This window comes from Clarias gariepinus, chromosome 4 (genome assembly GCF_024256425.1).
Source record: "Clarias gariepinus isolate MV-2021 ecotype Netherlands chromosome 4, CGAR_prim_01v2, whole genome shotgun sequence".
NCBI classification, from domain to species: Eukaryota; Metazoa; Chordata; class Actinopteri; order Siluriformes; family Clariidae; genus Clarias; species Clarias gariepinus.
Genome location: NC_071103.1, coordinates 37,349,924 through 37,377,170, shown reverse-complemented (window position 1 = coordinate 37,377,170; position 27,247 = coordinate 37,349,924). Strand labels below are relative to the sequence as shown.

The 27,247-nt window shown below is 40.7% G+C and overlaps 1 protein-coding gene across 11 annotated transcripts in view; it reads right to left on the bottom strand.

The window, feature by feature from the left end:
- abi1a (abl-interactor 1a) overlaps positions 1–27,247 on the bottom strand; it is a 63,166-nt gene that overhangs the window by 20,794 nt on the left and 15,125 nt on the right. For 5 of the 11 annotated variants that reach the window (XM_053495127.1, XM_053495134.1, XM_053495137.1 and 2 more), the window contains exons 2-5: positions 18,291–18,458; positions 6,586–6,762; positions 1,344–1,358; positions 473–579 (exon numbers count right to left, since the gene is read on the bottom strand). In XM_053495127.1, coding sequence (XP_053351102.1) covers positions 473–579; positions 1,344–1,358; positions 6,586–6,762; positions 18,291–18,458 — 467 coding nt within the window. The remainder of the gene's footprint in view (positions 1–472; positions 580–1,343; positions 1,359–6,585; positions 6,763–18,290; positions 18,459–27,247) is intronic. The other 6 variants (XM_053495128.1, XM_053495132.1, XM_053495136.1 and 3 more) reach the window with 3 other exon arrangements.

The following is a 27,247-nucleotide window of genomic DNA, read 5'->3' as shown; positions in this document are numbered from 1 at the left end:
CAAACGAAGATATTTTAAAAAGATAAGCTTAAACTAAAAACAGACAGACCATTCACGCCACCAATCTGTCCTTTAAAAAAAGCGTGAGAAATCACATAGAATTTGAACGCATGGTGAAGGCAGTGTGCACTGATATCGTTGGGCTTCGCTTGGTGAAGATTTGAACGGATCCATTCAGTTTGCCCGTAAGCCGAAAATTTTCATTCCTCCTGCGGGAGGGCATTGGTGTGATGAGGTTCCTCCATTAGTTACACACAATCACATTCAGTGTGAATAGAAATTAATTTAGCCAAAAAAAATGTACACACACTTCAGAGAAAAGAAATGATTTGTATAAATATTATCTTATGCAAATATATTGCTATATGCTGTATATTGATATATGTGTTTATCATATTAATATAATAATAATAATAATAATAATAATAATAATACATACTGTCTTTCTTCCCATTCTTAAACTGCTACTTACCCCAGAGTGCCGCGCCCTGCCATGGGCGGACTGGGTGGCTTCTGCGTCGGCGGATTGGTCCTCGATAGCGTTCCTCCTCTGATTGATTGGTTGTTTCCATGTTGCTGCTTGGAGAGAGATGTAAAAATAATAATAATAAATAAAAAAAAAAAAACACAACGTGAGCATTTGATCATTGACTCACAGACAAAACACCAGACAGGGACAACAAGACAGTTGTGGGAGACGGTGGGCTTCCCAGATCTCATTATAAAAAACAAACAAACAAACAAACAAACAAAAAAACACTGCTGTTGATATTAAGCGCCTTTCTGATGCTGAATAATAATAAAAATAAAAACAGCAGACCATTGAGAAGGATATTATCACTAAGCTAAAATATTTTTTCTTCATTGCCGTGTTAGCGTGTGACGTTTGATAAATAACCGGCGCTGTTCAGAGGCTCCAGGGCCCATATAAGCAATCGTTTAGTCTGGGAAACCCACACAGTCTGCAAAAAATAAAATAAAAAGCTACATGTGCGGGAGCTATTCAGTGTTAAGACACAGAGCTATGTTCATATATCACGCTGTAGGGCTGGGCGATACAACGAAAAAATAATGAGCTAACAAAGTAAAGCAAACAAGACCGGATTTATCAGCACGTCTCTTTTTCATGGACCATTTCATGAATAAACTTTAAAACTGATTAACATGGTCTTGGATTATTATTATTATTTACTTCCCAGTCGTATCGCCCAGCCCTGTGATGTGGGGACCACGTGATATTAGAGGAAATTTCATTGAACTAAAAAGGGAGAAGGGTTGAGGGTAAAGCGGCTGATCGATAACAAGCTACAGCGGGATCGGGTCACGTGACAAACAGGACTTACCTTGGCTTTTAGCCACTAATGCAGGCATGAGAAAAAGAGAGAGAGAAAAAAAGAATAAGATATGAGGCAGAAAGAGAAAAACAGACCAATAGAAAAACTTACACCAATACTGATCTTCATCTTTAGGATAAACGGACACGGGGCTAAAAGATTACTGCTCTGAAGTTTGGCACTTTTTGTAAAACATAAAATGTTGTATTAAACTAATACTGTATATAAGGATATTGAACGCCCCTTTTTCTCATATTTATTGCGAAAGTCAATGCTGTGAAAAAGTATTTTCTGATTTTTTTATTTCTTGTCACACTTAAATGATTGAGATCATCAAACCCAACTGTCCCTGAATGATGGACAATGATCTAAAAATCACCAGCAAGTCCATTTCCGAATAGCTCACAAAAAAAGAAAAAAAACAATTAAGGTTTTGGAGGGGTCTACTAGTCGAAGTCCAAACTTAAATCCGATTGAGATCCTCGAAAACCCTCCAATGTGGCTGAATTAACACAATTCTGCAAAGAAGAACGGACCAAAATTTCTCTAAAGCGATATGAAAGACTTAGCGCTGATTATCGCAACTCTTCATTGGAGTTGTTGCCGCCGAGGGTGGCACAACCAGTTTTTGGATTTGGAGGGCAATTTCTTTTCACATAGGGACAGGCAGGTTTGGACAGCTTTTTTTTGGGTTAATAAATAAAATTATCGTTTTAATAACTGCATTTTGTGTTTACTTGAGTTATCTTTGTGTTATATTAAAATGTGTTAGATGATCTGAATCCCACTCAAAACAGAGACTTGAGGGTGACTTATCCAAGGAATGATTTTCAACATGGACTTGACACCAAGTTACCCACCATTTGGACATACGGGTAAGTGACTTGGATTCAAGATGGACATACAGTGCTGTGCAACAGTTTGAACACACTTATTTTCTCGTATTAAATTAAATTATGTTGATTGAATAAAAAAAAAAACAGGAATGAGTGTTTTACATGCGACAGGCTGCACCTAAAGTACCTAAAGACACAATTTAAAAACTGGCTGGAAAGGAGGTTTAAATTACTACAACGAGCAGAGAATCAAGTGCTGCATTAATAATGCATGCTCTAATGTGGGCAGTGAGGTAACTGTGATGGAAGAAAAACAACATTCATTCATACAAAAGCATTTTGACTAATAGCCAGTGTTCTTGTGTGGGACAGAAGCTCAAATAGTCATAAAGAAAGCAAATAGCAATGTTGAGGTCTTTTGTACAAGTCAAGGATGAAAAGGTGGATTACAGCGAGATCTGACCCTGTTGTGTAATATGGCATGAAGGACACAAGTGAGGAAATGAGTGAGGCGTTTCGAGGCTTGGGATGTAGAGGAGGAATGACTAATTGGACACCTCAGGGTGGAATGTATGAAAAATATGGTGTGGCTGGGTATAAAGTGAAAGAGCAGCGTTAAGGACTGATCAGAGAGTTAAAGGCCAGAATTAAGGTTTGTATCGGGGGCTGGGTATAAGAAAATAAATAAATAAATAAATAAAATAAAAAAAACAGAGTGGGTGGGTCTCATGAAGGAAGATGAGGCTGAACATACAGTAAGTTTCGTTCCGGGAAAATGTTTGTAAGTTGGATTTGTTCTTAAGTCTGTACACCTTTGACACAAATATACAATTTAAAGCGTAAAAAACACCTAACCACATACGTTTGGGGTTTTGGTTCTGCATATTACTCGTGAGAGTGCACCTCTGAATCGCGAGAGGAATCCCAGTGACGCAGCGTTTAAAGGCAGCCTGGGAAGATGTCATGGGGAGGACAACGCTACATGGTGTTTACTGCAAACTTAAACAGACACCATTTTGTCTCAGGGCTGGTTCGGACTGCGAACGCTGTGATCTCGTCGAAATTAAGATTTTTCAACATTACTCACCTCCACCCATACCTCTACCCCCCTCCTCCACCCAAAAAAAAATTATACTGGTCAATACCGGTACGACTAGTCAATACGGTTTATGGGATAAGACCACAGGAGGGTTTGGGCAGATAAATCTGAGAGAGCATCTGGAATTAGAAGCACCAGCAGGAGCAGGCAGGAATGTCTTTTGGAGAAGACAATCTGCAGATTTGCACAGAATGCACTCCAAGTCACTCAGGGAACGGATTCTGTCAAACAGTGTTTATAATAATAAAATAAAATAAAATAAAAAACAACTGTGTGTACGGGCACAAGTAAGTGAGAGTTGGATGGAATGTTCAGTCTTTCTACAGTAGTGGGTGGGACCAGTCAGGAATGTCCTCAGAGGCTGGCAAAACTGGTCAAAATCGCTTGGAGAGTTGAAGTCTATCAAATAAGTGAATGTAAATGTAGTAAGACCTGCTCTACCGCGTGTGAGGTTTTATTTTAACTGGCGTTAAACCAGACCAGTCACTTCTACCCACTTGGCTGCAAACATATGGCCACGTGTGGGATAAGGCAAGCCGAGGGCTAGTGTAAATGACGTGCAAATGGAAGAAATACGTTTCGCCAACAGTTTCTTGTCCGAGTTTCCGAAGTAGTTGACTAAATTCAGCATCAGTCGACAAGCCACATAAAAAAAAAAACCTCATGTTTTTCAGTAGCAGCGTTAACCCCCGAGTGGGCGAGCGAGTTTGGTCTGGCTGAAGGTGCTTTAAACCTCCGATGTGATGAGTCAGGACTCGGTGGAATGTCTGCAGGCTGGATAGAGCTTGAAACTCGTTAGTGAGGAAAGAGAGAGACAGAAAAACACGCCTCTGCCTGAGGACAAGAGAGGACAACAGCAAAGTATTTTCCCACACCGCTCTCTGGGATCAGGAGGCGTACGTATGTACGTGCGGGGAAAGAGAAAACGAGACCGAGATGAATAACCAAGACCGTGATAAACTCACTCTGTCTCTGAGGTCTTGACGGCCTCGAGTGCAATTAAAGGCTGAGAGGAAACCTTGACTGTGCATAACACTGAACACCACAGCTTTATGTAGCTTTAACATGTTATGCAAGAAAGCTGGCCTTTTCAACTTCCTTTTGCATGTATGTCACATCCTGCTTATAAACAGAAGAAGCTAGGGACTTTTAAAAAGCACTGAATTATCAACCACTGTGGCCAATCAGAAGGCTTATTTTTTCTTCTTTTAACCACATGTAGGTAATTATTACCAGAGTGAAAGTGACATAATGACAAGCTGCCATGTTTGTAGCTACTTTTGATATCACAGTGGCTGGCAAGGCCTGTATGTCTGACCCCGTCACACATCAAATGGACAATTATGGGAAGTGTTAGCATAAAGGTTGAGTTTGGGATTAACCCAAAGCTACAAAGCAAAAGCAAAAAAAAAAGAAAAAATGAAAAAAAGCAAAAAAAAAAAGGGTTCTCTGGTCTGATGAGCACACAATTTAAATGACCTTTAATAAGATGACCTTCAATGATAGGAATGGCCGTTGTTTATTCGCTGTATCGAATCAATATCCAGATGGAGCTTCGAGAAGGTTCTAATTGACGTGGCTGCACCACTTTTATTTTCAAAAAAAGATCAACTGTGCGGGAGTTACCTTCTTAAACAGTTCAAGAGGATTTACTGCAAGTAATCATTTTATTATACATTACATTTCGTATATGTTACGCCAAATGTTTTTTGTAGGGCTATGTAAGAACTCAACAGGGTTATTATTATAGTCAAGTAGTCCCCAACTTACAAACGACTTCAGTTCTGAAGCTTGTGCCTTTATATCGCGAGGGGAAGCCCAAACACCACAATGTCTCAGAGCTTTTTTTCACGGTATTGGACTGTGAACTTGATTGAGGCCAACTCATTTCTCCCGCACCCCCACATGCGCAAAAATACTCGACTGTTCGTAAGTCAGGGAGTACCTGTACTAAAACATAAAAACTATTTTTTTAAAAACATTTTTGTAAATGGAAATAAAACAATTTACCTACAGAAAAAAAAACACTATTATAAAATGGGAAACTTTTACTAACATGATCCTGAATTCTTATCTTCTATAAAAGACGGTTAAATTAAAGCTTGTTTCTACATTTGTATGATTAGGGCCTAAGCCCTATGTCGTCATAGTGTGAAGGGCCCTCTAGTTTTTCTAAGGATCATTATTTATTAATTTTATTTTCTGCATAGCTCATACACACTTGCAGATATGCATGTGAAATTCGGTACACTTCTAAATCTCATTGAGCTGAACAACTTTCGCATTGCATTTAAAATGTACCCAATGGATTTTGATATACTCCTACTAGAAAATTTGTTCGATCGTCACCAAACCGGGCCAATGTGATCTCAGTACATTGAGGATGCAAAATTGCGAAGGGATTTTTGATCTCTTAAATGGTTCGACCGTGACAATGCCTTAAACTTTAACATTAATTACTGACATTATAATGAGTGACATCTTATTGAGTGAGATCATAGTGTAATGCTTTTTGGCATCCGGCGCGTTTTGAAGGTTTTAGCATAAAATTCCCCCTTATTCTAAAAACAAGTCATAATGCAATCGGTATGTATAAAGCGACAACGCTTAGTGCTTGGGCCCACTCATCGCTGCTTGCAACTATATTTGAATTTGTGCTCCGGTTTTGTTTCGGTTTGGAATATCGCAGAGACATGCTGCAGTCAAAATAATCTCGGCTTTGTGATGTGTGTGTTGTTTAATTCAGGCAGGCAGAAGACCATTTGCATGGCTGTTCCTGTAGCCAACACAGCCTGTAAAGCCTACAACAGAGGCCTGATCGAATCATTGTGATTAGAATGATGGATTGGATCATGGAAAAGGCAGCTTCAGATTCAGAGAGAGGTAGAGAGAGAGAGGATTTTGTTAGAGGAGGTTTCCTGCGCTCTGGGTGGTGAGGGAGAGGCTCTGTTAGTCTCTCTCTCTCTCTCTCTCTCTCTCTCTCTCTCTCTCTCTCGGCTGTTTCTGGCTTGAGGGGGGAAAAATGAGCTGTAATTTTGGGCAAGACTACAAACATAAGGAAGAACTTCCCTTTAGCGTGTGTGTAGATGCTGTGTTACCATTTCCTGACTGAAAGAACTCATTGAGGAAAAGCAGAGAAAGACGACTAAGTGCTTCCTAAAAGACTCATGGTGGAAAAAACTGGCATTGGAGGAGCTGCACAAGAACTCCTCTTAGTCAAATCTCTCTCTCTCTCTTACAAACATACACAGGCATATACAGTATATGTATAAAAAAAAAAAGAAAAGCATCTCATCAGCTAAAGACCAGGACGTACCTTGACTCCGTGGCCCACGTCATCCAGCAAGGTGTAGTCTATGGGCTTTCGGATGTACCTCACGGGCCTCTCTATGTTGGCCGGAGCGATGATCTTGTGCGTCCTGGACGTGTTCTTGTTAGTGGTCAGGATGCCGATCTCTCGCCTCGCCACTTTCTCCTTATGGATGTCCACCGTCTATAAACAACATAAAGATAAACGCAGATCAACCACGATGCGACTGCAACCTGCGCAGGTTGACGGCGTTAGCTGTTTAATGATGTATAAAATATAAGCTGGAGGCAGCTGGGTCTTAAAATTTCATACACACACCACACACACTTAATGGCTGTAAGTAATTACAGTTTTTTTTTTTTTTTACAGAAACACCGCAGAGAGTTTGTAAAGAAACAGACGTACAAATAGTAACTATGTGATCAAGTACTTAAGTGTATATTTCTGGGCTTTCTAAAGATTTCTGTTCAGAAACTTGAAAGTTGTTTTTGGGATGAAACTGACACATTTGCTCATTACGGCTGATCAGTGTGCATTCGCTAGCACTTTTGTCCTTCCTGTGTCGGAAATCTTAAAGTTACAGCTTGACCTCTGACTGTAAACGAGTCTGCGGGACTGGAGACTCCTTCCAAAAACAAAACAAAACAAAAGTTACATAAAACACGAAGCAGCTGTGATATAAATCCCTGTCCAAGGTGTTACAGGACGAACAACTTCATCCTCCTCCACCTCTCTAATCGTGAACATTCTCACACATCTCAAGGCCTGAACAGCTGAGGGAATGTAAGCCTCACACACACACACACACACACATACACAGGATTCCTTTCATTCCTCTCTGTGTGAAATAACAGCAGTGTATATCTGTCTTGTAATACAATATCAGTGCCTCTCCAAAAACCGCTCGCACGGTCACACCCAAGACTTTCAAACAACGCGGACCACTTCCTGGTTTTGAAACACAACACCCTGTAATATACGGTGCTCTGAATCGACCTGCGAGTCTTACTGTAATCTTGATGGAGTTACTCACTGCTCACCTGAAACAACCCTTCAGCAGACCAGACACTCTGAACGCCTCTATCTAAGCCTGGATCTCACGGTGTCTGCGCTGTTTTCTCACCCTCGCTTCAGCGCTTAATCACCCACCTGGAGGTGAACAAGCCCAAAAGTTCACACAGACAAATCTACATGCTCTGATTTATAAACCCATAAATGCTCATCAGTTCCTTAAAAAAAATGTGTGTTTGTAGAGAAATGGATGACATAAGTAAAATATATAATATATCATATCATATATCATATGTGGCAGTTCTCTATGTGTGTCTCATAGGGATGGGAGCTTCCAGGGACCTTCCGATACGATCTTATAATGATACCTATGTGCCAGTTTGATCTGTATTGAGATTCAACAAACACAGTGTCCCCATCAGCATACTGTATGTACCCCTTCCTTATGAAATTATGTCTAAAGAACAAAAATTTTGCAAGCAATGTGTATCGGATTTTCAGCCTACGAACAAACAGAATGAACCCAACGCTGGACACAGGGCACACTCGCCCACACTACGAGCAATTTGGGAACGCTAATCAGCCTGACCTGCATTTCTTTGGACTGTGGGAGGAAACCGGAGTACCCGGAGGAAACCAATTAATCATGACATGCAAACTCCACACACACCAGACCAGAGGCGGGACTCGAACCCGGACCCTGGAGGTGCGAAGCGATAATGCTAACCACTCCGCCACCGTGCTGCCACGCAAACGCATCCCTAAATCAATTTTTTTTTTCCCTCATCTCTATTAATCAGCAATATTTTCAGAATATTGCTCAAGGGAGACGTGAGCGTTAGTTTATCAGTCTTATTGCGACCAACTTCACAACAACAGACTAATAAACCTTTAAAATGCTTTGAATATTACATTATTAAAAACTAAGGTGAGGAAATCATCGCTGTCCTTATACATCTTTAAGGAGTTCTAACAGAAAAGGCAGATTAGACAATCCGCTGTACATGGGACAACGCAGTACGCTAATGTCCACTCAATGTGGTTTTGTCTTCAGAAAAAAAAACAAAAAAAAAAACAAAAACAAAACACACCCATCATGCACCGAGTTAAACGAACCGACGTCCGGAGCAGGAAGCAAAACAAATGCAACACCTAAGAATCTTTTCCTGTCTAACAGAGCGCACGAAACCCTCGCAGCAGGAACTGAGGTGGATTGGTGCACGGGTGACTGATGAGGTTTCACACACACATTTTAACGTGGAATCTGGGCTGGTTTTGTAGCTCATGACCTCGGGTAACCCCTGGAACAAACCCAGTGCGCAATCAGGATGGGGGCAAAGAGCACATGGAGCACACAGAGCTGACGGATGTGAGGCAGACTCCTGCGCTTCGGAGTCATAAAGCGGGAGTGGAAAGACGCTGATGATGGACAAGGGAGTGTATGTGTGTGTGTTTGAGAGAGAGAGAGAGAGAGAGAGAGAGGGAGTGTGTGTGTACACCAATAGTTGCAGTTCTTTATCACAGCACACAAGTATGCAGCTGGCAGAGGGAGGGAAGTGAGAGGCCACAGAGGCTGATTTCACCTCCTTCCTGTGTGTAAAAATACCGTCCAGCCTGCAACCACCCAACACACTCACACTCACACACACAAACAATGAAACCCTAGACTAGATAACGTCCTTGAGAACAGAATTATTTATAAACATAAGAATTATTTGCTTTGCAGCAAAAAAAACGCATGGCTTGTTTTGGTCACAGAAACTGTGAATCATATTAAGTCTAAATTTAAAACTCTTTTCCCGTCTCTTTTTCACTCTTCTTCCCTTCAGGGTTTGGGGGTGTTGTGTTATTTCATCAGAGCCATGTCTAAGAGAGGACTAAGGGCATCCTTTTTGGAAGAAAGTGAAAGAATCTTAGCTGTCTGTCAAACACGATGGTAAAAGTTCTGTTAAAATGTAACGAAATCATGATTTCAAATTGACTTTTTCCAGGATTTAGAACTAGTAGAAGTGGACCGTTCATTCAGGTTTCAGAAGACGACCTTCTCTATCTGAGCTGCTTTTCTGACGAATCAGAAGCCGTTCCTGATAGATGTATAACTGGGCATTAACACTAGTTTCCTCACTTCCTTCTCTCTCTCTCTCTCTCTCTCTCTCGGAGTTGCTGTTACGAACATCCCATTGCTCAATCCCTGGTCACTGACTCAGTCTCTGACTAAACGGTTCCACAGGTGGCGTTGAAACATCACCCACCCGATCCCGTCGCTCCCACCACAGCTGGATTCGACGACTATTTCTGCCAGCTGTCTGAGTGTTCTGTGAAGAATGATCCTGACTCATTCTTACTCAGTAGAGTAGTCCTCTTTTTAAAATTATATTTTACCAAAGATGAAATGTACCAGCTTGACAATAAATAGATAAATACATTTTGATTTGGGCATTATTGTTTGTATTAAGGATTGAATATCTTTTGTGTAAAATCTGATCTGGTGCAAAATCAACAACAAGTCACGTATAATTTTTTTTTATAGCGCTTTGTTTAGAATTTTGCAAGTTTCGCAGTGAAGATAGTGAAAGTCGAGTTAGTAATAACAGAAACCATCAAGACATGGTATCGGTGATAATCGCCTAGGTGAAGAAGTAAATTTTTAGATAGGATCATATAACACCATTTTTTTTTACAATACTTGTAATGCTTCTTATATCCCGATCCATGCTCTGTTTTTGTATATATGCATACACATTTATATTTTTATCATATAAAAAGAAACACATTAGCTAAATTTGCTGTAGTGTCCGTAACTCAAACTCTTCTGTGGTGTCCGTAACGCAAACTCTTCTGTGGTGTCCGTAACTCAAACTCTTCTGTGGTGTCTGTAACTCAAACACTTCTGTAGTGTCCGTAACGCAAATCTTTCAATAATCTTAATCGTCATTCAGATAAAACTTTAGATTTCACATGAAAAGACATAAACCTGAAAAAGTGCATTATTTCAAAATACAAAATTGTTAAGATATTGCGACATGAATCTGAAATGGTTACAGACACTACAGATTGTTTTGCTTTTTACCAAAAACTGTGTGTGAGTGCTTTAATTTAAGCAATTGAATATTTTTTATGAAATAAAATTTTTATTTTATCCTTCTAAAAGCTTACACCAATTTTAGTATAAATACTCATTAAGAAATATAAAAAAAAATTCATTTTAAATGATTATTGTTTGAAGTGAGACGGTATAACATTGAAAAATGGCCATTTTGGGGGCACGTAGTATAAAATCGTCTCTCCAAAACGGCTGATGTTAGCAGCTTGAAATTTTTAGGGAAGCGAGATTGGTCACTTCCATGTTGCATAAACTTCAGAAGTAGCCTGTTTGGCACTTTTTTTTTTTTGGTATTATAACTTTAAAATAAATAAAATTAAATCAGCACCAATACTGTCATTTTGGCTAAAAAGTCTTTACACTCCATCTGGACTAATTGGCTGGATAATTACGTTGGCGTGTTACTCAGAAATAAGGATCTTGCCCAGGGGGGTGGGGTGGGGTGTATTCCGGTCATCACAGCTCCAGATTATTAACCAGGTTGAATCACGGAGGCCTGGAGGTGTCTCTCTCTCTTGAGGTTTACGGCTAAAGCTTTATGGTCAGTCAGGACAGTGATTTAACAGCGGTGACGTCCTAATAAAGAGTTACAGCCCCGTCATTTTAGACGACACGCACTCTTAAACCAAGCACAGAGGTCTAGCTCTAGTCATGAACACACACACACACACACACACAGTTCCAGTTGGCCTGCATGAACTAAGATGATGGCGTTTTCACGCGGTGTGTTTTGACCTGAATAGTCTGATGAGCGAATGTGTGACTCAGTATGACCCCATCTCACACCTCCATCCCTCCCAGCAGCAGTTTACGGCCTGGCAGCTTTCCCGCGCTGCATAAATCTCACACCGCCCTGTAAATGAAATGACCCAAACGTAATTCCTTCGCCGGCTTTCCTGCGAGCGCTGAGTCAGAGCCAGCTGTGGTGGGTACAACCGTGTTATAGCCCGTCCTCTTAACAATGCAGCATTTTGAGTAGCTGTGTCCAAAAACAATTATTATTCCATAACAAACAAAAAAGGGACACAAAATACCCATAATGCACTGTTGTTTGGTTTAATTCAGTCTAATAAGAGTCAACATCATTGCCTTAGCAAATCGCATTTAGCAGATTAAGTGTCTATCACATTTGAAAATATATCTAATGTTGCGACAAAACGTGATTAGTGTCTCGGGTTTCTTTCTTTAATTCAATTCAGCTCAGTTTTATTTAAATAGCGCTTTTAACAATGGTTATTGTCGCAAAGCAGCTTCACAGAATCAAAATAAAAAATGAGGAAATGTGTGAGGAAGTATGTATAAATCAGAATGATCAGATTGTCCCTGATAAGCGAGCCGAGGGTGATGGTGGCAAGGGAAAAAAAAACTTCCTGAGATGCCAATAGGAAGAAACCTTCAGAGGAACCAGACTCAACATGGAGACATCGGACAGCAGGGATTGATCTGCAGTCACACACGGTGTGTGTTGGGAGGCTGGATGTTCAGTATAAAAGGAGATGTGTATAAGTTAAGTTAAGTTCAGAGCTACTATTAACTGCCCCTAGCTCTTGTCAGTGAGTCAGATCATTTGACTCATGAGTCAAATAAGACTCAACTCTTTCAACTCACAAACGATTCAGTTTCAGATATCTTATTGATCCTGAAGGAAACTCCAGAATATACAGTAGCAATAAAGGCGGTGACACAAAGACAGGTTTGTAGACGTGTATATACTAATATATTCAATTCAATTCAATTCAATTTTATTTATATAGCTCTTTTAACAATGGTCATTGTCCCAAAGCAGCTTCACAAAAAAAAATTAAAGATTTTTTTTTTTTTTAGAAAAGAAAAGAAAAGAAAATATTTGGAAGTGTGTAGGTGTGAGAAAAATGTGTCTAGATAATAATAAAATGAATGAATGATGAATAAAATGTCTCTGATGAGCAAGCCAAGGGTGACGGCGACAGTGGCAAGGAAAAACTCCCTGAGATGGCAATAGGAAGAAACCTTGAGAGGAACCAGACTCAACAGGAAACCCATCCTCATCTGGGTGATAACAAATAGAAATAACATCAAGTGTGTTGTGCAGGTGAAAGTTCAATATATCAGAAGTTGTGTAGATTCAGTTCAGCAGTAGGTGCAGAGGGCAGATGGGGTCAGATCACTGGAAGCACAGGAGCAGGATGTGTAGCTCCAGCCATCATAAAGCAGAATCTAGCTGGAGCAGGTCCTTCTCAAGATGCCTTAGAAACCTCGCAGAATTTAGTAAAAGAAAGTTATTGGTCATCCAATCTTTTATGTCCTGGACACACTCTGTTAATCTAGACAACTTGGGTATTTCATCTGGTTTTGTTGAGATGTATAATTGGGTATCATTAGCATAACAATGGAAACTAATCCCATGCCTTCTAATGATGTTTCCCAGGGGAAGCATGTAAATTGAGAACAGGAGAGGTCCTAAAACTGACCCTTGTGGGACCCCATATTTCACTGGCATTACATCAGACGGTACTCCATTTAGATCTACAAAATGGTATCGATCAGACAGGTATGATCTAAACCATTTTAATGCCTGCCCCTGAATACCTATATGATTTTGTAGGCGGTCTATGAGAATATTATGATCTATGGTGTCGAATGCAGCACTTAGATCAAGTAAGACTAGTATTGAGATGCAGCCTTGGTCTGAAGCTAAAAACAAGTCGTTTGCAATCTTAACTAGTGCAGTTTCTGTACTATGATGGGGCCTGAAACCTGACTGAAATTCTTCTAGGATGTTGTTTTCCTGCAAAAATGTGCATATTTGAGCTGATACTACTTTTTCTAATATTTTTGATATGAACGGAAGGTTTGAAATCGGTCTATAATTTGTTATTTCATTCGCGTCCAAATTAGATTTTTTAAGAAGCGGCTTAATAACTGCCAGCTTCAAAGGTTTAGGGACGTGACCTAGATATAATGAAGAATTAATAATGTTTAGAAGTGGCTCTCCAACTGTAAGCATCACTTCTTTTAAAAATCTGGTTGGTATTGGGTCTAACAGGCACGTTGTTGATTTAGCTGAGGTGATAAGTTTATACAGCTCTTCCTGTCCTATACCTGTAAAGCACTGAAAATCTAAATGTGAAGCTCTAGGCTGAACTAGATCATGAGATGCTATTAGAGGTTGAACCTCTGTTATTTTCTTCCTTATGCTATCGATTTTTTCATTAAAGAAGTCCATAAAATCTTCACTACTAAAATGTTGTGGAGTACTCTCTGCAGGCATCTTAGGTTTTGTTAGGCAGGCTACTGTACTAAATAAGAACTTGGGATTGTTTTGGTTTCTTGCTATCAGTTGGCTAAGATGCTCGGTCCTAGCGGTTTTTAGAGCCCGTCTATAGCTGCACATACTGTCTTTAAACGCAATTCGAAAAACTTCTAATTTAGTTTTTCTCCATTTTCGCTCAAGGTTACGGGTTGCTCTCTTTAGGGCGCGAGTATGACTATTGTACCAAGGAGCAAGTGTTTTATCTCTGACTTTTTTTTAATCTGATGGGAGCAACAGTGTCTAATGTACTGGTAAAAATAGTACCCATGCTGCTGGTCACTTCGTCTAGATCGTCTGCATTTAGGGGTCTAATAAGAATTTGGGACAGATCCGGTAGATTACTTGTGAATCTGTCTTTAGTAGTCGGATTCATATTTCTAACAAATCGATAACGTGGAGAGACACAGCTAATCTGTTCTACGGGTAGAGTATATATCAGGAGGTGATGATCTGTGATATCATCACTTTGAGTTAAAATCTCTATATTAGTGACATCTATACCATGAGATATAATTAAATCTAGTGTATGATTACAGCGGTGAGTTGATCTATTTATATTTTGTTTAACCCCAAAGGAATTTAGTAAGTCCATAAATGCGAGGGCTAAAGTGTCGTTAGCATCATCTACATGAGTGTTAAAGTCACCTACTATCAACACTTTGTCAGAGTTAACAATTAGGTCTAATAGCAGATGTCCAAATTCTTTAAGAAAATCAGCATCAGCATAATATATACCCTATGTTGCCAAAAGTATTCGCTCGCCTGCTTTTACATGCACATGAACTTGAGGAACATCCAATTCTTAATCCATAGGGTTTAACATGTTGGCCCAGCATTTGCAGTTATAACAGCTTCAACTCCTCCACAAGTTTAGGTTTAGTGTTTTTAGACCGTTTTTCCAGAAGCGTATTTGTGAGGTCAGACACTGATGTTGGACGAGGACCACCAACTCGCTTTCCTTTATCCATGTCTTAATGGACCTTGGTTTGTGCACTGGTGCGCAGCCATGTTGGAACAGGAAGGGGCCGTCCTCAAACTGTTCCCACAAATTTGAGAGCATAAAATTGTCCAAAATGTCTTGGTATGCTGAAGTATTAAGAGTTCCTTTCAATGGAAGTAAGCGGACAAGCCCAACTCCTGAATAACAACTCCACACCAGTTCCAACATGACAGCGCACCAGTGCACAAAGCAGGATCCATAAGACATGGATTCACTGAATTCACTGACAAGTCCAGTTTGCCACTCAGGTATTAGTATCTGAACATTCACTCCCTCAACGGAGACGGGTAGCAGAATCGTTTGTTTGCTCTTTTGTGAACCCACTGGCTTTGTGAACGTCGAGTCTATGCTGGAGAATGTCCTGAAACACTGTCCTTCTAACAACAACGCCACTCTACGGTGATGTCGTGATGATGGTGGTGAAAAGTTCTGTTCAATATGTTGTAAATCTGGTGAGAGTCAAGGCCATGGAGCAACTCTTATCTACAACTCTGTTTATTCTCATCAAAGCAGCGAGTGAGTCCAAGGAAATGGGCGGAGTAATGGGCCGGAAGAGACCACGCCCACCGTCAGAGAAATGCTGATTTGTTTTGATACCTGAAGAATAAACATTCCAAAACAATACCCTAGGCAGCGTTTTGTTCTTTTAATACATCCAATATTTCTAGGATTGCCCTTGACAACGGCTTCAAACAGGAAACGAGAACGCTACAGCAGTTTTCTCAGGGTGGCATCCGCTGAAACATCAGCACACACAAACGCATAACCTAGCAACACTACACTCAGACACACCCGCACATGCGAAACCGGACTTATTCACACTTGCACATGTGTGTTGTTGTGTTCTAGCGAGTTTCCTAATCGAGCAGGGCTTAATAACAGAGCGAAAGCGGCACATGATCGAGCGATTATTTTCGACTCGGGAAACGATCACCAGATGTTTGTGGGTTTCTTGCAGTTATCAGTAGCCGCCTCTCCTTCAACGCTGTTAGTGAGAAAACACCCAACAAAACACACACACTGTTCTTTTAACGTGTGAGAAAGAAAAAAAAACAAACAAAAAAACATCAATCCGTCACCCATTAGTCCACGTTGGCGAGATCAACTAAAGCCATTACACTCAGCATTACAACACTTACAGAAGTGCACTTTATCCCTCATGTCTGTGATAATAGTGGAGGAGTCATATTGTATTTAATAGTGTAATCTGTGCCTCTGTCTGTCTGTCTGTCTGTCTGATCAAATAAACATCTGTCTGTGCAGGAAGATCTGCATCAGTGCTTTCAGAAGGACTGAATCATTACATCATTTCCGAAGCAGAGTCGTGTCGCAGATTGAGTGAAGAGGAGACGGACACATGGCTTTGAGTCTGTTCTGAGCTTGTTTGGTGCACACAGCAACTTCTGATCACCTTAAGATTTCAAGCTTTGCTAGTAAGTTTGCATCGGCATACGGAGCATTTTCTGCCTGCAAACTAACAAACGATTGCAAAACACTGGCTAAGTTGCGAAGCGAGTTTACGTTTTTTTTTCCTGTCCGCGAAGGCTGTTTCGAATGAGCCAACCCACAAAACTGTACCAATGTTCCTATGACATGCGTTTAATTAAAAGCTACGTGTTTTGTTTTGGGTAATAATTGGTAGTATTTTTGATTGGCTGGAACGGATAATCAGCGTCTACATTATTTGTTCTGGGAAAATCTTTTCGCCTTAACAACTCGTCTCCAGAACGAATAAAATTTTTATGCCAAGGTTCTGCTGTGGTACACGTTGCTCGTTTCTTAAGAGCGGTGTAAATCAGTAAAGAAAGTGTGCAGAGTGAGACACGACACACTTACGTTACACTTAATTCAATATGCTACCCAAAACTCTATTCGGTTTTATTTGTATGGCGCTTTTAACACTGTCATTGTCGCAGAGCAGCTTTACAGAACCAAAAGAAAATCATGGAGCTGTGTGAGAAAATGTGCCTGAATTAAAATAATTTACAAGTCTCATTTTATTTATTCTCTCTCTCTCTCTCTCTCTCTCTGTGTGAGACGATGTATACAACAAATTGAGCTGTGCCTCATCATCAGGAAGGAGGAGGGACGAGGGAGGCGGTAGGAGGGCTTCCACGGCTCGAACCCTCCTGCTTCATTTCCTGTTTGGAACAAACTCAACCATGCAGCAGAGAGAGGTGTGTGTGTGTGTGTGTGTGTGTGTGAGAAAGAGAGAAAAGACCAGGGTTGGAGTTTGTGCGGGGGGGGCGAATGTCTGTCACTGTGTTGGACTCCAGGATACCAACCGGATAGTGAGAACCTCTGCGTGGGTTCCTTTAAATAATCAGCCGCACTGGTGTTTCTGGATTAACTAATATCTGGATCCTCGGAGTATGAAGCCGATAATGACGATGGAGCGATAACGTTCTAGACCCATCTGCCCTCTGCACCTACTGATTCATCCCTGTGCTGAACTGGACTTCATGTTCATTAAAAGAACTTCTGTTATATTGAATTTCAGCTGCACAACACACATGGTGTTATATCATCTCTATCTGTTATCACCCAGATGAGGATGGGTTCCCTGTAGAGTCTGGGTCCTCTCAAGGTTTCTTCCTACTGCCATCTCAGGAAGTTTTTCCTTGTCACCGTCACCCTTGGCTTGCTCATCAGAGAGAGTGAGTGAGAGTAAGAGAGAGAGAACATGTCAGGAACCTCCAGGTGTGTCGAGCTGTAACTCACGTGAACCCGCAGGGGTGAGTGTTCCTATTAAAGTGGCCAGCGGGAGTCTATATTTGAATGGGTCATGTGTTGTTGGGAAAGAAAGACTGGCGCTGCATGTTTTGTACGAAAGGCACAGAGCTTTTTACACGCATTAGAGCCTGAAGCACAGTAATCCAATAATCACACACACACACACACACACACACACACACACACACACACACACACACAATCAGTAAGAAGGGAACACACAGTCTCTCTCTCTCTATGAGGCTCCAGCTGGCCAGACAAAACACTGTCTGTTCATAGTCTATTAACAGCCTCTTCATACAGAGCTCTAGGTAGCAGCGTCCCACTCATTCACACACACACGTTTCTCCAACTTCTGTTTTCCACTCACATTGATTCACACACTCTAATCTACAGCTTCCTGACTCTACGTATATAAACTGATGAGACGTGATGAAGAATGACGTCATTCTGAGAGACATACACACACACAGTTATACGCTGATGTGTGAAAGAGTAGAGGACAAGGAGAGAATGCGACAGACAGTTGTATGTACTCTGTGTCTGTGTGTGTGTGTGTGTGTGTGAGAGACCTGTGAGATGTGGTTGATGGAGGACTCCATGCGGCGGAGCTGCGAGGCCTGGATGTCAAGCAGCTGGAGAACATTGTTGGCTAAGGCGTTGATCTGGTAGGCGACGCTGGCCAGAGACTGGGTCGTGTACGCTTTGGTCTCCTCCAGCGCCTTCCTCTTATCTTGCGCCTGGAAAAAGAAGAAGAAGAAGAAAGAAAAAGGCATGTTTTTATTGACGTGCATTTAATTTTTCCGTCCATGCAGACGAATAAACCAGAATCGAGATCGTGGCTTTATGACTGTAGGAACTTATTTTTAAATGTGAAAAACACGGAATACGGGAAGAAAACCTCCATAGATGTGATGCTCAGTACAATGACCTCAGGTCACATGACCTTTTCCCATCGCTCCAAAGTCTAATATTTACGCTCCCTAGCGAACTGAAGCCCTTTTTCCTGATGAGTCTCACTAACAAGTGGTTTTCGTATGGACACACAGCTGTTTAGTCCCAACCCTGTGAGATCTTAAGGATTCTTCAACCAGTTCCAGTAACTTCAAATCTCCTTAGTTTGTTTCCTTTGCTTGACGCAGGACAATAATTTATCCTTACTGGAATAGATTACTTTTTTTTTTGGCTAGTTGTTGTATAACAGGTGAAAATAATTTAAAATTTCATATTAGACATATTATCATAAAAAAATACAATTTACAATCAAATGTACTGTACATATGAATATGGGAAATGTTGACAGGTTTATATACACACCTGCATAAATTTGTGCAAAAACATCTGGCAAAATGTATTTATTTATTTTATTATTTTTTACTGCGATGATGTATAAATTGCCTAAATAAAAACTTAATGAAAAAATATTTAATTAAAAAAACTAAATATATTTTTTAATATAGTTATGTTTTATAAAAAAAGGAAAAGATGCATTTTAGTTTTATTTGTCCTTTGAAGATTTGAGTTCAAAATTTTAGTCTCAAATTAAAATTAATATATGAAAAAAATATATATATAAACATAAAAAGATTCGTCTAAGCTCCGAAACCCTGATGTAAACTATGAATGAATGTTTTTCTGAATGATGCTGCTCTCCCCTTTTAATGAATCACCGCTGTAGTACAAGAGGAATAAAACACTCCATAAATGAGCGCACACCGTCTGTCACGAACGTGGCTGATAACCGATGACATCATCCCATTTTAATGTTTTAAAATCGATCCTCTGCGTGTGTATCTCGTCACGCTGCTCTGCTGCATCGAGAGCGACCGCATGGAACTCGCAGAGCAGCGAGAAGCGCTCAGTTCCTCCGAGAGCGGGTGTGGTGAGCCTCCATCAACCTGTGGTCAACCGCTGCTCGACTAAAGAGAAGCTCAGTCGAAATTACGGCTTCATGCTCTCTTTCTCTCTCATACACTCGCGCCTAGATTAGATCAACTTGAAACGCGTGTCCTTTTCACGACCTCGTTTAAAGCCATTAAATAGATATTAAAAAAAAAAAAAAAAAAAAAACTTAACAGTCTTTCGAGATACTTAAAGATCACCAGCTGTATGAGGACAAAAAGAGAGAGAACGAAACCTCACACAGCTCCTGGAATGAGAAGAGGTGGGTTTCTGGACTAGCTTCTCGCATCATCGTCATCATGGAGGCGTATTTATATATATTGCTTTTTATATTTATTGATCCTGTACCTGCTAAACTGAAGATGTAGTGTTTACTTTTATCTAGCAGCAATAAAAAAAAATTCAGATTGTATGGGTTTAATCAAATCGCTGCATCTTCATTATCATAAAACAAAACTTAAAAACAGTAAAATACGCCAATCAGCCACAACACTAACGCAATTGATCAACATTGATTATCAATTATACATTAGTAAACAGGATCATGGCCACCTAATACCAGCCCGTCTGGTCCGACCCGCAGTGGAACAAGTGGAACCCTAATCCTAGGTGGGTTTAAATGATATGGCTGGTTGGTAAATATTAGACTGAACCACTTAGACTCACAGTTGTAACTTTATTGAGAAGTAACTTTAATGTATTACGTGTTTTTGTGCAGTCTAAAAGGCGAGTGTGAAATGTAAATCCCTGATGTGATTAACCTGATAAATGGCTTGGGGTTGTGTAATACTAGACTACTGCGGCATAAACTTGACAAAATAAGAGACATTTTCTGTGTGTACAAAAACGCTGCACCGCTCTCCAAGCGGACTCGGGTACGCTCTCCGAGTTTGGAACATTTGTGTTCTCACTAATCAAAACGAACCAGACTTTGGCGTGGTTCTCGTGAAAAATCCCCCAGGCCTAATGTCAAAACTCCTTTAGTATCCTCTCTCTTTCGAAGCTAATGTGATGACGTAGAAGGGGTATCGTCTGCCCTAAAGACTTTCTCGGCTGTCATGCAAAGATCAACAACTTTTAGATCGAGCTCATTAATATAAACCAACTGCCTATGAAAATAGTTTGCAACTGAACGATCCTCTTGAGGTGTGTTCAAGTCAAGGCGGGACTTCTGATTGTGCAAATTAAAAGAATGAGAGTAAAAAAACTCCCTTTACTCTATAAACAGTAATCTGCTGCCACACTAATGCACTTATTCCAGTGTTTCATTACTGCTTGGACACCATCAGGGTAGAAAGTTTTCTCAGTACGCCAAAGCCAGGACCGTGTGAAAAGCTGGCCTCCCAGGAACTCCTTTAATAGCCCAGGCAATGTGGTGAAAAGTGCGTAGACAGATGCGTCTCTTCCGCACCATATCTGATCCGATCGTTGCCCGAATGCGCTGCACTGCTCTTCAAGTACGGTACCCAAGCCTGGAACGCTTGTGTTCTCACTGATCAAACTGAACCAGACTTTGGCCTCAACGATTCTTGGAAACGATCCTGTGATCCCTGTGAAAACCTTCTTAGTTCTCGCTCTCTCTCGAAGCTAATGAGATCACTGTCCTGTCTGTCCTGAAGACGATTTTCAGGGGTGAGATGTTCCACTAGCTATAGTTATTCACAGATGTACAGCCCTTTTTTAAAAAAACGCTTGCCCCATCCAACTTTCTGGTTTGACTTGAACAACCTTTATTCACACTTTCTGAACAAATCAGATTCGAGGACACCCTGGTATGAACTTTGAACTGAGTACTTAGGAACTGATGAGATTTAGTTACAAAAGCGCAAGTTTAAAAGGTACATGGTTTAGATTTAGAATAAAATCCACTATGTGGTTAATAATAAACATTTAGTGAAGTCAAAGACGTTTGAATGTTGGATGTGTTGCGTGGGCGGTGCCTCGTTCCTCTGGGAGGAAGCTTTGTCTTTTCCTTCCTGTCCACACTCAGCCTCCCACATCACGTCTCTCACTCTTACTTCGGCGCTAGACTGCCGGGAACGAGTGTCTATTAAATATACACCCATAAGTACTTACTGGTTTCCCACTTTTACTTTCCTATTACTTGTTCTTGTTTTTCCTCTATTTCAAAAGTATTTTGTCAAAAAGCTCCACCCCTCCTCACTCACAGGAGCGTTAAAAGGCTTAAAAAAAAAAAACCTGTGTTACACAATCTCAGCTGTACATCCTTTTTCCTTGGAAAGCCTTAAGAATCTGGTTTCGGCTGGTTTTACAACGCAGCGTAGATGTTTTAAACACGCTGCGCTGGATGTAGAGTGTTTAAATGTGGATGTTGATATGGTGTCGATTAGGGCAGGTGTTAAACGTCACACTCATCTACTCACACAAACACACACACACACACACCGACTCAGAGGAGGAGGAGGAGGATTAGACAGATTATTGGCCGACACGTATGTGTGATCTCCCCCTTCAGCTTCCTGTCCCGCTCTAATATGGAGGCGATAAGAGATTTATTACAAATGATTCAGTAACGCTAAGTGGGACAGGCGAATTCCTTATCTGTATTTTTGGTAGGAGAAGAAGAAGACATCTTTGTCACATGGACATTACAGCACAATGAAATTCATTCTTTGCTAAGTTTTTGGAACCGGGTCTCGAACCGCTGACCTTCTAATCAGTCACCCAGAGCGTTTTATTTTCATCTGATTTGAGGTGCTTTCCTAATGTAATAAGAATGACATCACATGGAGGAAAATCCTTGTTTTTATATAAATAATAGAGCTGCGAATCACTGGTAGACTTACTTTTTTTAACGACTTTTCATTACAATTTTCTATTCGATCCAGTTCTAAATCACTGATGTTTAAGGTCTGAAGTGGCTATATTTCTTTCTAACAGTATTACAAACTAATAAACCATCTAACAAACACTGTGTATTGTTTCCTTAAATCCAGACTCCAGTCCAGTAGGCGGCGATATTGCACCAACCGCTCATAAACACCAAAAGAAGAAAAAGAATATAAAATGTGAGTATTTGCAAAATATGCTGGTGTTTTTTTCCCCTCTCTGCTTAGGCTCGGCTATGTTTTTAGGATTTCTTCGATTTCAGACCATTTAACGTTTACTTCAATCAAAAATAAAAAGCAGAAAAGCTGATTTATTGAATTGAAGTGACCAACAAAAGACAGATTAAATTGCATATCTGTGTATCAGAGCATTGATAAATTCTGGAGTCTGATTGGTCAGAAGGTGTTGATTAATTGTCTATAACAGCACTCTGCATACGGTCTCTGTACAAAATTAACACTATTTTTCAATAGATCATTTTTTATTACTTAATAATAAAGTTCAAACCCCACTGCCACAAAGTCGCCACTACTATTGGGCCCTTGAGCAAGGCCCTCAACCCTTGACTGCACAGATAAGGGCGTCTGCCAAATGCCGTAAATGTAAAACCGCCGTCTGGAGCCCCGTCTTGTGTCTCCGACATGTTGTAAATCTCCTCGTTCTCTCTCACCAACAAGACGCCACATCTCCAGGTTCCTCGTTTGATTTTTCCCAAACCGCATCCAAGTTGCATGAGACAGTCAGCAGTCAACCACTTTTTTTTCCTTTTCTTGACCTGTGGAGTTGAGAGGGGGCATAATACACAGGCTGTGTTCCATTCCCCAGTGTACTTCACAGGGTGCTGGTCTCTACTCAGGGAGTGTTCCCTGTAGGAGGAATGTCGGAACACCCTGCCGAGTCACCAGAGCAGACGTCGCTTCCCATGTGCGTTACCATGGTAACATTTTCCCCTCGATTGGCTCCCTAATTTAATGGTATCCAATCACCCGCTACCCCCGTCCCCCCACTGCTGGTATTTTGCTCTATTTTTGTGGTAAAAATATTTACTGAAACAAAACCGATCCCATTATGAAACATACTATTGAAACGTGTAAATAAATTATTGATTAATCTACAAGATTTAAGGAGATTTTTATTACTAGCCTACAGATTACTAGCCTTATAATGTTAGGAATTTCTTGATTAAATGAACCCGTAAATTATTATGTCCTACTAAAATTATGTCGTCTTTGATAAAAATGATTATAATAATAAATATCTTAATCTATTGTTTCCAACGCTCCAGCGAGACGCTATGACGTAATAGAAGAAGTGAAGTGAAGAGCCGTTGGTTTGCTCGTTCCCTACACCGTCCGCGGTTCCCTTTGACCTGAACACTTCTGCCCCCTGCGCTTTGGAATCGCACTGTAATGTGGCTAAACACTCGGTGTTGTGCACTTCTTAGGGTACTTCAGGCCAATCAGAACGCTCCTACTCTGAGGAAAGTGCTGTCTGCCCTCTTCCTCATACACGACCTCACAGGCTCCAGTGACTGGTCAGTGCTTTTATGATTGACAGTGTGTGCCCCTCCCACTCAGACAGAATGGCTGTTTTTTTTTTTCGTGCATTAGCACTTCAGTGGAAGGGAAGTACTGGAACCTTTTTTCCAAAGCGTGCTGTGGGGGGGGGGGGGGGGTACTGCACGATGACTCAACAGATTTAATATTTGCTGATATAAACAGAAAAAGTGTAAAGCCTTGGAGTCAGCGCGACAATTCTTTTCAACCCCTAGATAAAGCCGAGTTTTTAAAGAGGAGATGAAAACTCTCTTGATTAGGTTCTACTGAAAAACGACATCTGGACTAAATCAACCACGGCGTTAAAGTCAGACCAGGACTCGTGATGAACGAAGGCGTAAAAAAAAAAACGATTAGCATTTACAGACGACGGTACAAGCGCAGTGTGGTATTGAGATAGTAAAACATTTGAATGGTGCGAGTGTTTTAAAAATGGCCGTAGGTCCGTGAATGACTGAGGTGGCTCGGAGCGCACTGCGGTCGTTCCCATGAACCTTTAGTGAGCGGAACACCAGATCCTTGAAAAGTCCTGACTTCTCTCTAAGACATTTCCACATGCTTTAGCCACTGAAGGAGTTCCTGGGAGGCCGGCGTTTCAGTCAGTCTGATCATGGCTGAGAAAACTGATGGTAACCGAGCGCACTAGTCAAACATTGTGGCGAGTGAATTAGTGTAGCAGGGGATTATATAAAGAAATAAACTTTTAAACTTTTGATTCTGCTTTCACTCAAACACCATTTGTATATTTTTCATCTGTTAAAAAATAAACAGCATTTCATGACTAACAATAGTAATAATGAAATATAAAACTCATTCACACACCCTGATTTTACATTATTATTAAGATTTTACTATATGCAGTTTACCATCCGACACCAAAGATTTCTTTTTAAAAGAACAAGAATTTTTCTCATCCGCTTCACTTTCTTCTTAACACTCACGGGCACCGCTGACCCACGGTTCACCCTGAGCACTCGTGTCGAGCGCTGAGTGCTGTGAAAGCACTCTGCTCCATCTGCCGTTATCGTGATAGTGATACACCCCGGATATGAAGTCGGTGCGTGGTCAGTAATCCAATCTGAGGAACAGCTCTGTGGCTGAAGTTACAGCGGGGTGTGTGCTAATGGCTCGCTAACACAATAGCTGCTGAGTGAGAACGCGCCAAATCCTGATCGCTCTCTTATGACAGATATGGAGTATGGAGTGTTTCTCAGGTTTTAACGTCAAACAAGGTAATAATGGTTAAAGAGAGTTTATGAAAAAAAGATGCAAAGAGATAAATAGAAAGGTAGATAGATAGATGTTTGTGTATTTACAGTTATAAAGACATCATGCACACTTTCAATGTCTATGTACCGGAGCTACTGCTGAGCCACGCCCCTCCGGAGAACACCAGAGCTAAACAAGCTGGGGGGAGGGACTCTTACATGTGACCTCATAGAAGAGCCCCCACCTCGGGTTGTTGCGTAGCTCTGCTGTTCTCCGGAGGGGCGTGGCTTAGCAGTAGCTCCGGTACATAGACATTGAAACGGCGCATTTGTGAAAGGAGTGAAATAATCTTAGCATTATCAATAAAACATTATCAGTGAGGTATTTTTAGTCCATAGCTCATGTAGCTCGGAGACCTGCGTTAACTTGTTAAAGAAATAGTAAAATATGAGACCTTTAAGGAAAGAAAGTCGCAAAGGAATGCAGGTTATTTGAGTATATATTTTTTCGGATTGTTTTTAGATGTATGCCCCGCCCACACTGAATCCTAACGCAAAGTATATATATGAAAAATATGAATTATTTCATCTTCTTAATTTGTAAGTTATTAGTTATAGTAGTAAAACCGCTAACAGCAGCAATTTCTTTTGGGTTCTAAAGCAAGAAAACGTGCTCGCACGAGTTACAGAACATATAGAGGGTTAACATTGCTGATTTACGTTCTAGCACTGCGAGAGACACAGCAGTACACAGCAGTATACAGGTTTACCCTTACATTGTTTTTTTTTTTTTTTTTTTTTAAGGGTAACGTAAAAAGCTGAAATTTAAAAGAGTTTTGTTTTTAAACTATGAAAAATAGACATTTTTTGGACCATATCCAAAATTCACATTTTTTATTTAACAATTTTCAGGTGCTCTAGGAACATAATCTAAAAAAAAATACCTAAGTGACAACAGGAACTGATCCGTTTCAGAAGTGCTTGTGATGTTCTTTAATTAATAAAAGACTAAAAATTTCGCTCTGGAATAAAACAGTACAAAAAAATAAAAATTCCCTCAACTAAATCAACTCAACTTTGGCGAAATCAATCAATCATCATTAAGGAAACATTCTGACTAACGCAAAGGTGATGAGGTCATCCCAGAGTTCCTGCCAGAACCGTCACTATCAAGCGCTCGAGAGATCTGGGAAGCTCAAAGAGACAAATCTTGTCTGAAGTCATGGATGGTGTATTTCTCAAGTTAATACGTGAAGGAAAATACACTACTGTAAAAACCTGTGGGTTTTTTTTTTTGTTTGTTTTTTGGAGCGATGCCATAACATGACAGCATCCGTACATCAAACTGAAAAGAAGCTCCGTCCCTCCGGTCCAAGTCTTTAAGCAGATAAAGCTCAGAGGCTTCAGAGCGCCAGCTGAACAAGTCAGAACAGCCTCGAGTTCAGCGAGAGACGGCTCTGTGTCAGCGATTTGTTCGGCTTTTAGTGCTCTCGTCTGTCAGCCAAAAAAAAAGGGTTTTCATAGATCTCGAGGGGGAAAAAAAACCGCTTCGGAGAGAGATAGAAGGAGGGAGAGAGAGAGAGAGAAATTCTTGGAATTTCACATGTTTGCGCCGAGGTCGAGGTCGGTGCCTTGTTTCAGCGGAAAGAGGAAGAAATGATACGACACACTTCTGAGTCACGGAGTCATGCCATGGTGTTGGAGCGCGGCTGTGAATCATTGCTCGCTCTTTGACTTAGCGCCTTTGTGTGAGATGAAAGTCCAGTCGAAGGAAGAGAACCCTAATTATTCCCGAGTTTCCTGGACATTTCCAGAAATCTCAGCAAGGCTACTTGGGGAGAGAAAAACGGCTAACGACAGGAAGGAGCTGAGCGAGGAGCCGCCCTGGATGGCTGCTGATAACTAAACTTATTTATTTATTCATTTATTTATTTTTTTATTTATTAAATCCATCTTTCACGCCTTTGATTTTTTTCTACTTCTTCATTATTTCCTCTTTTTAGAAACAGTATT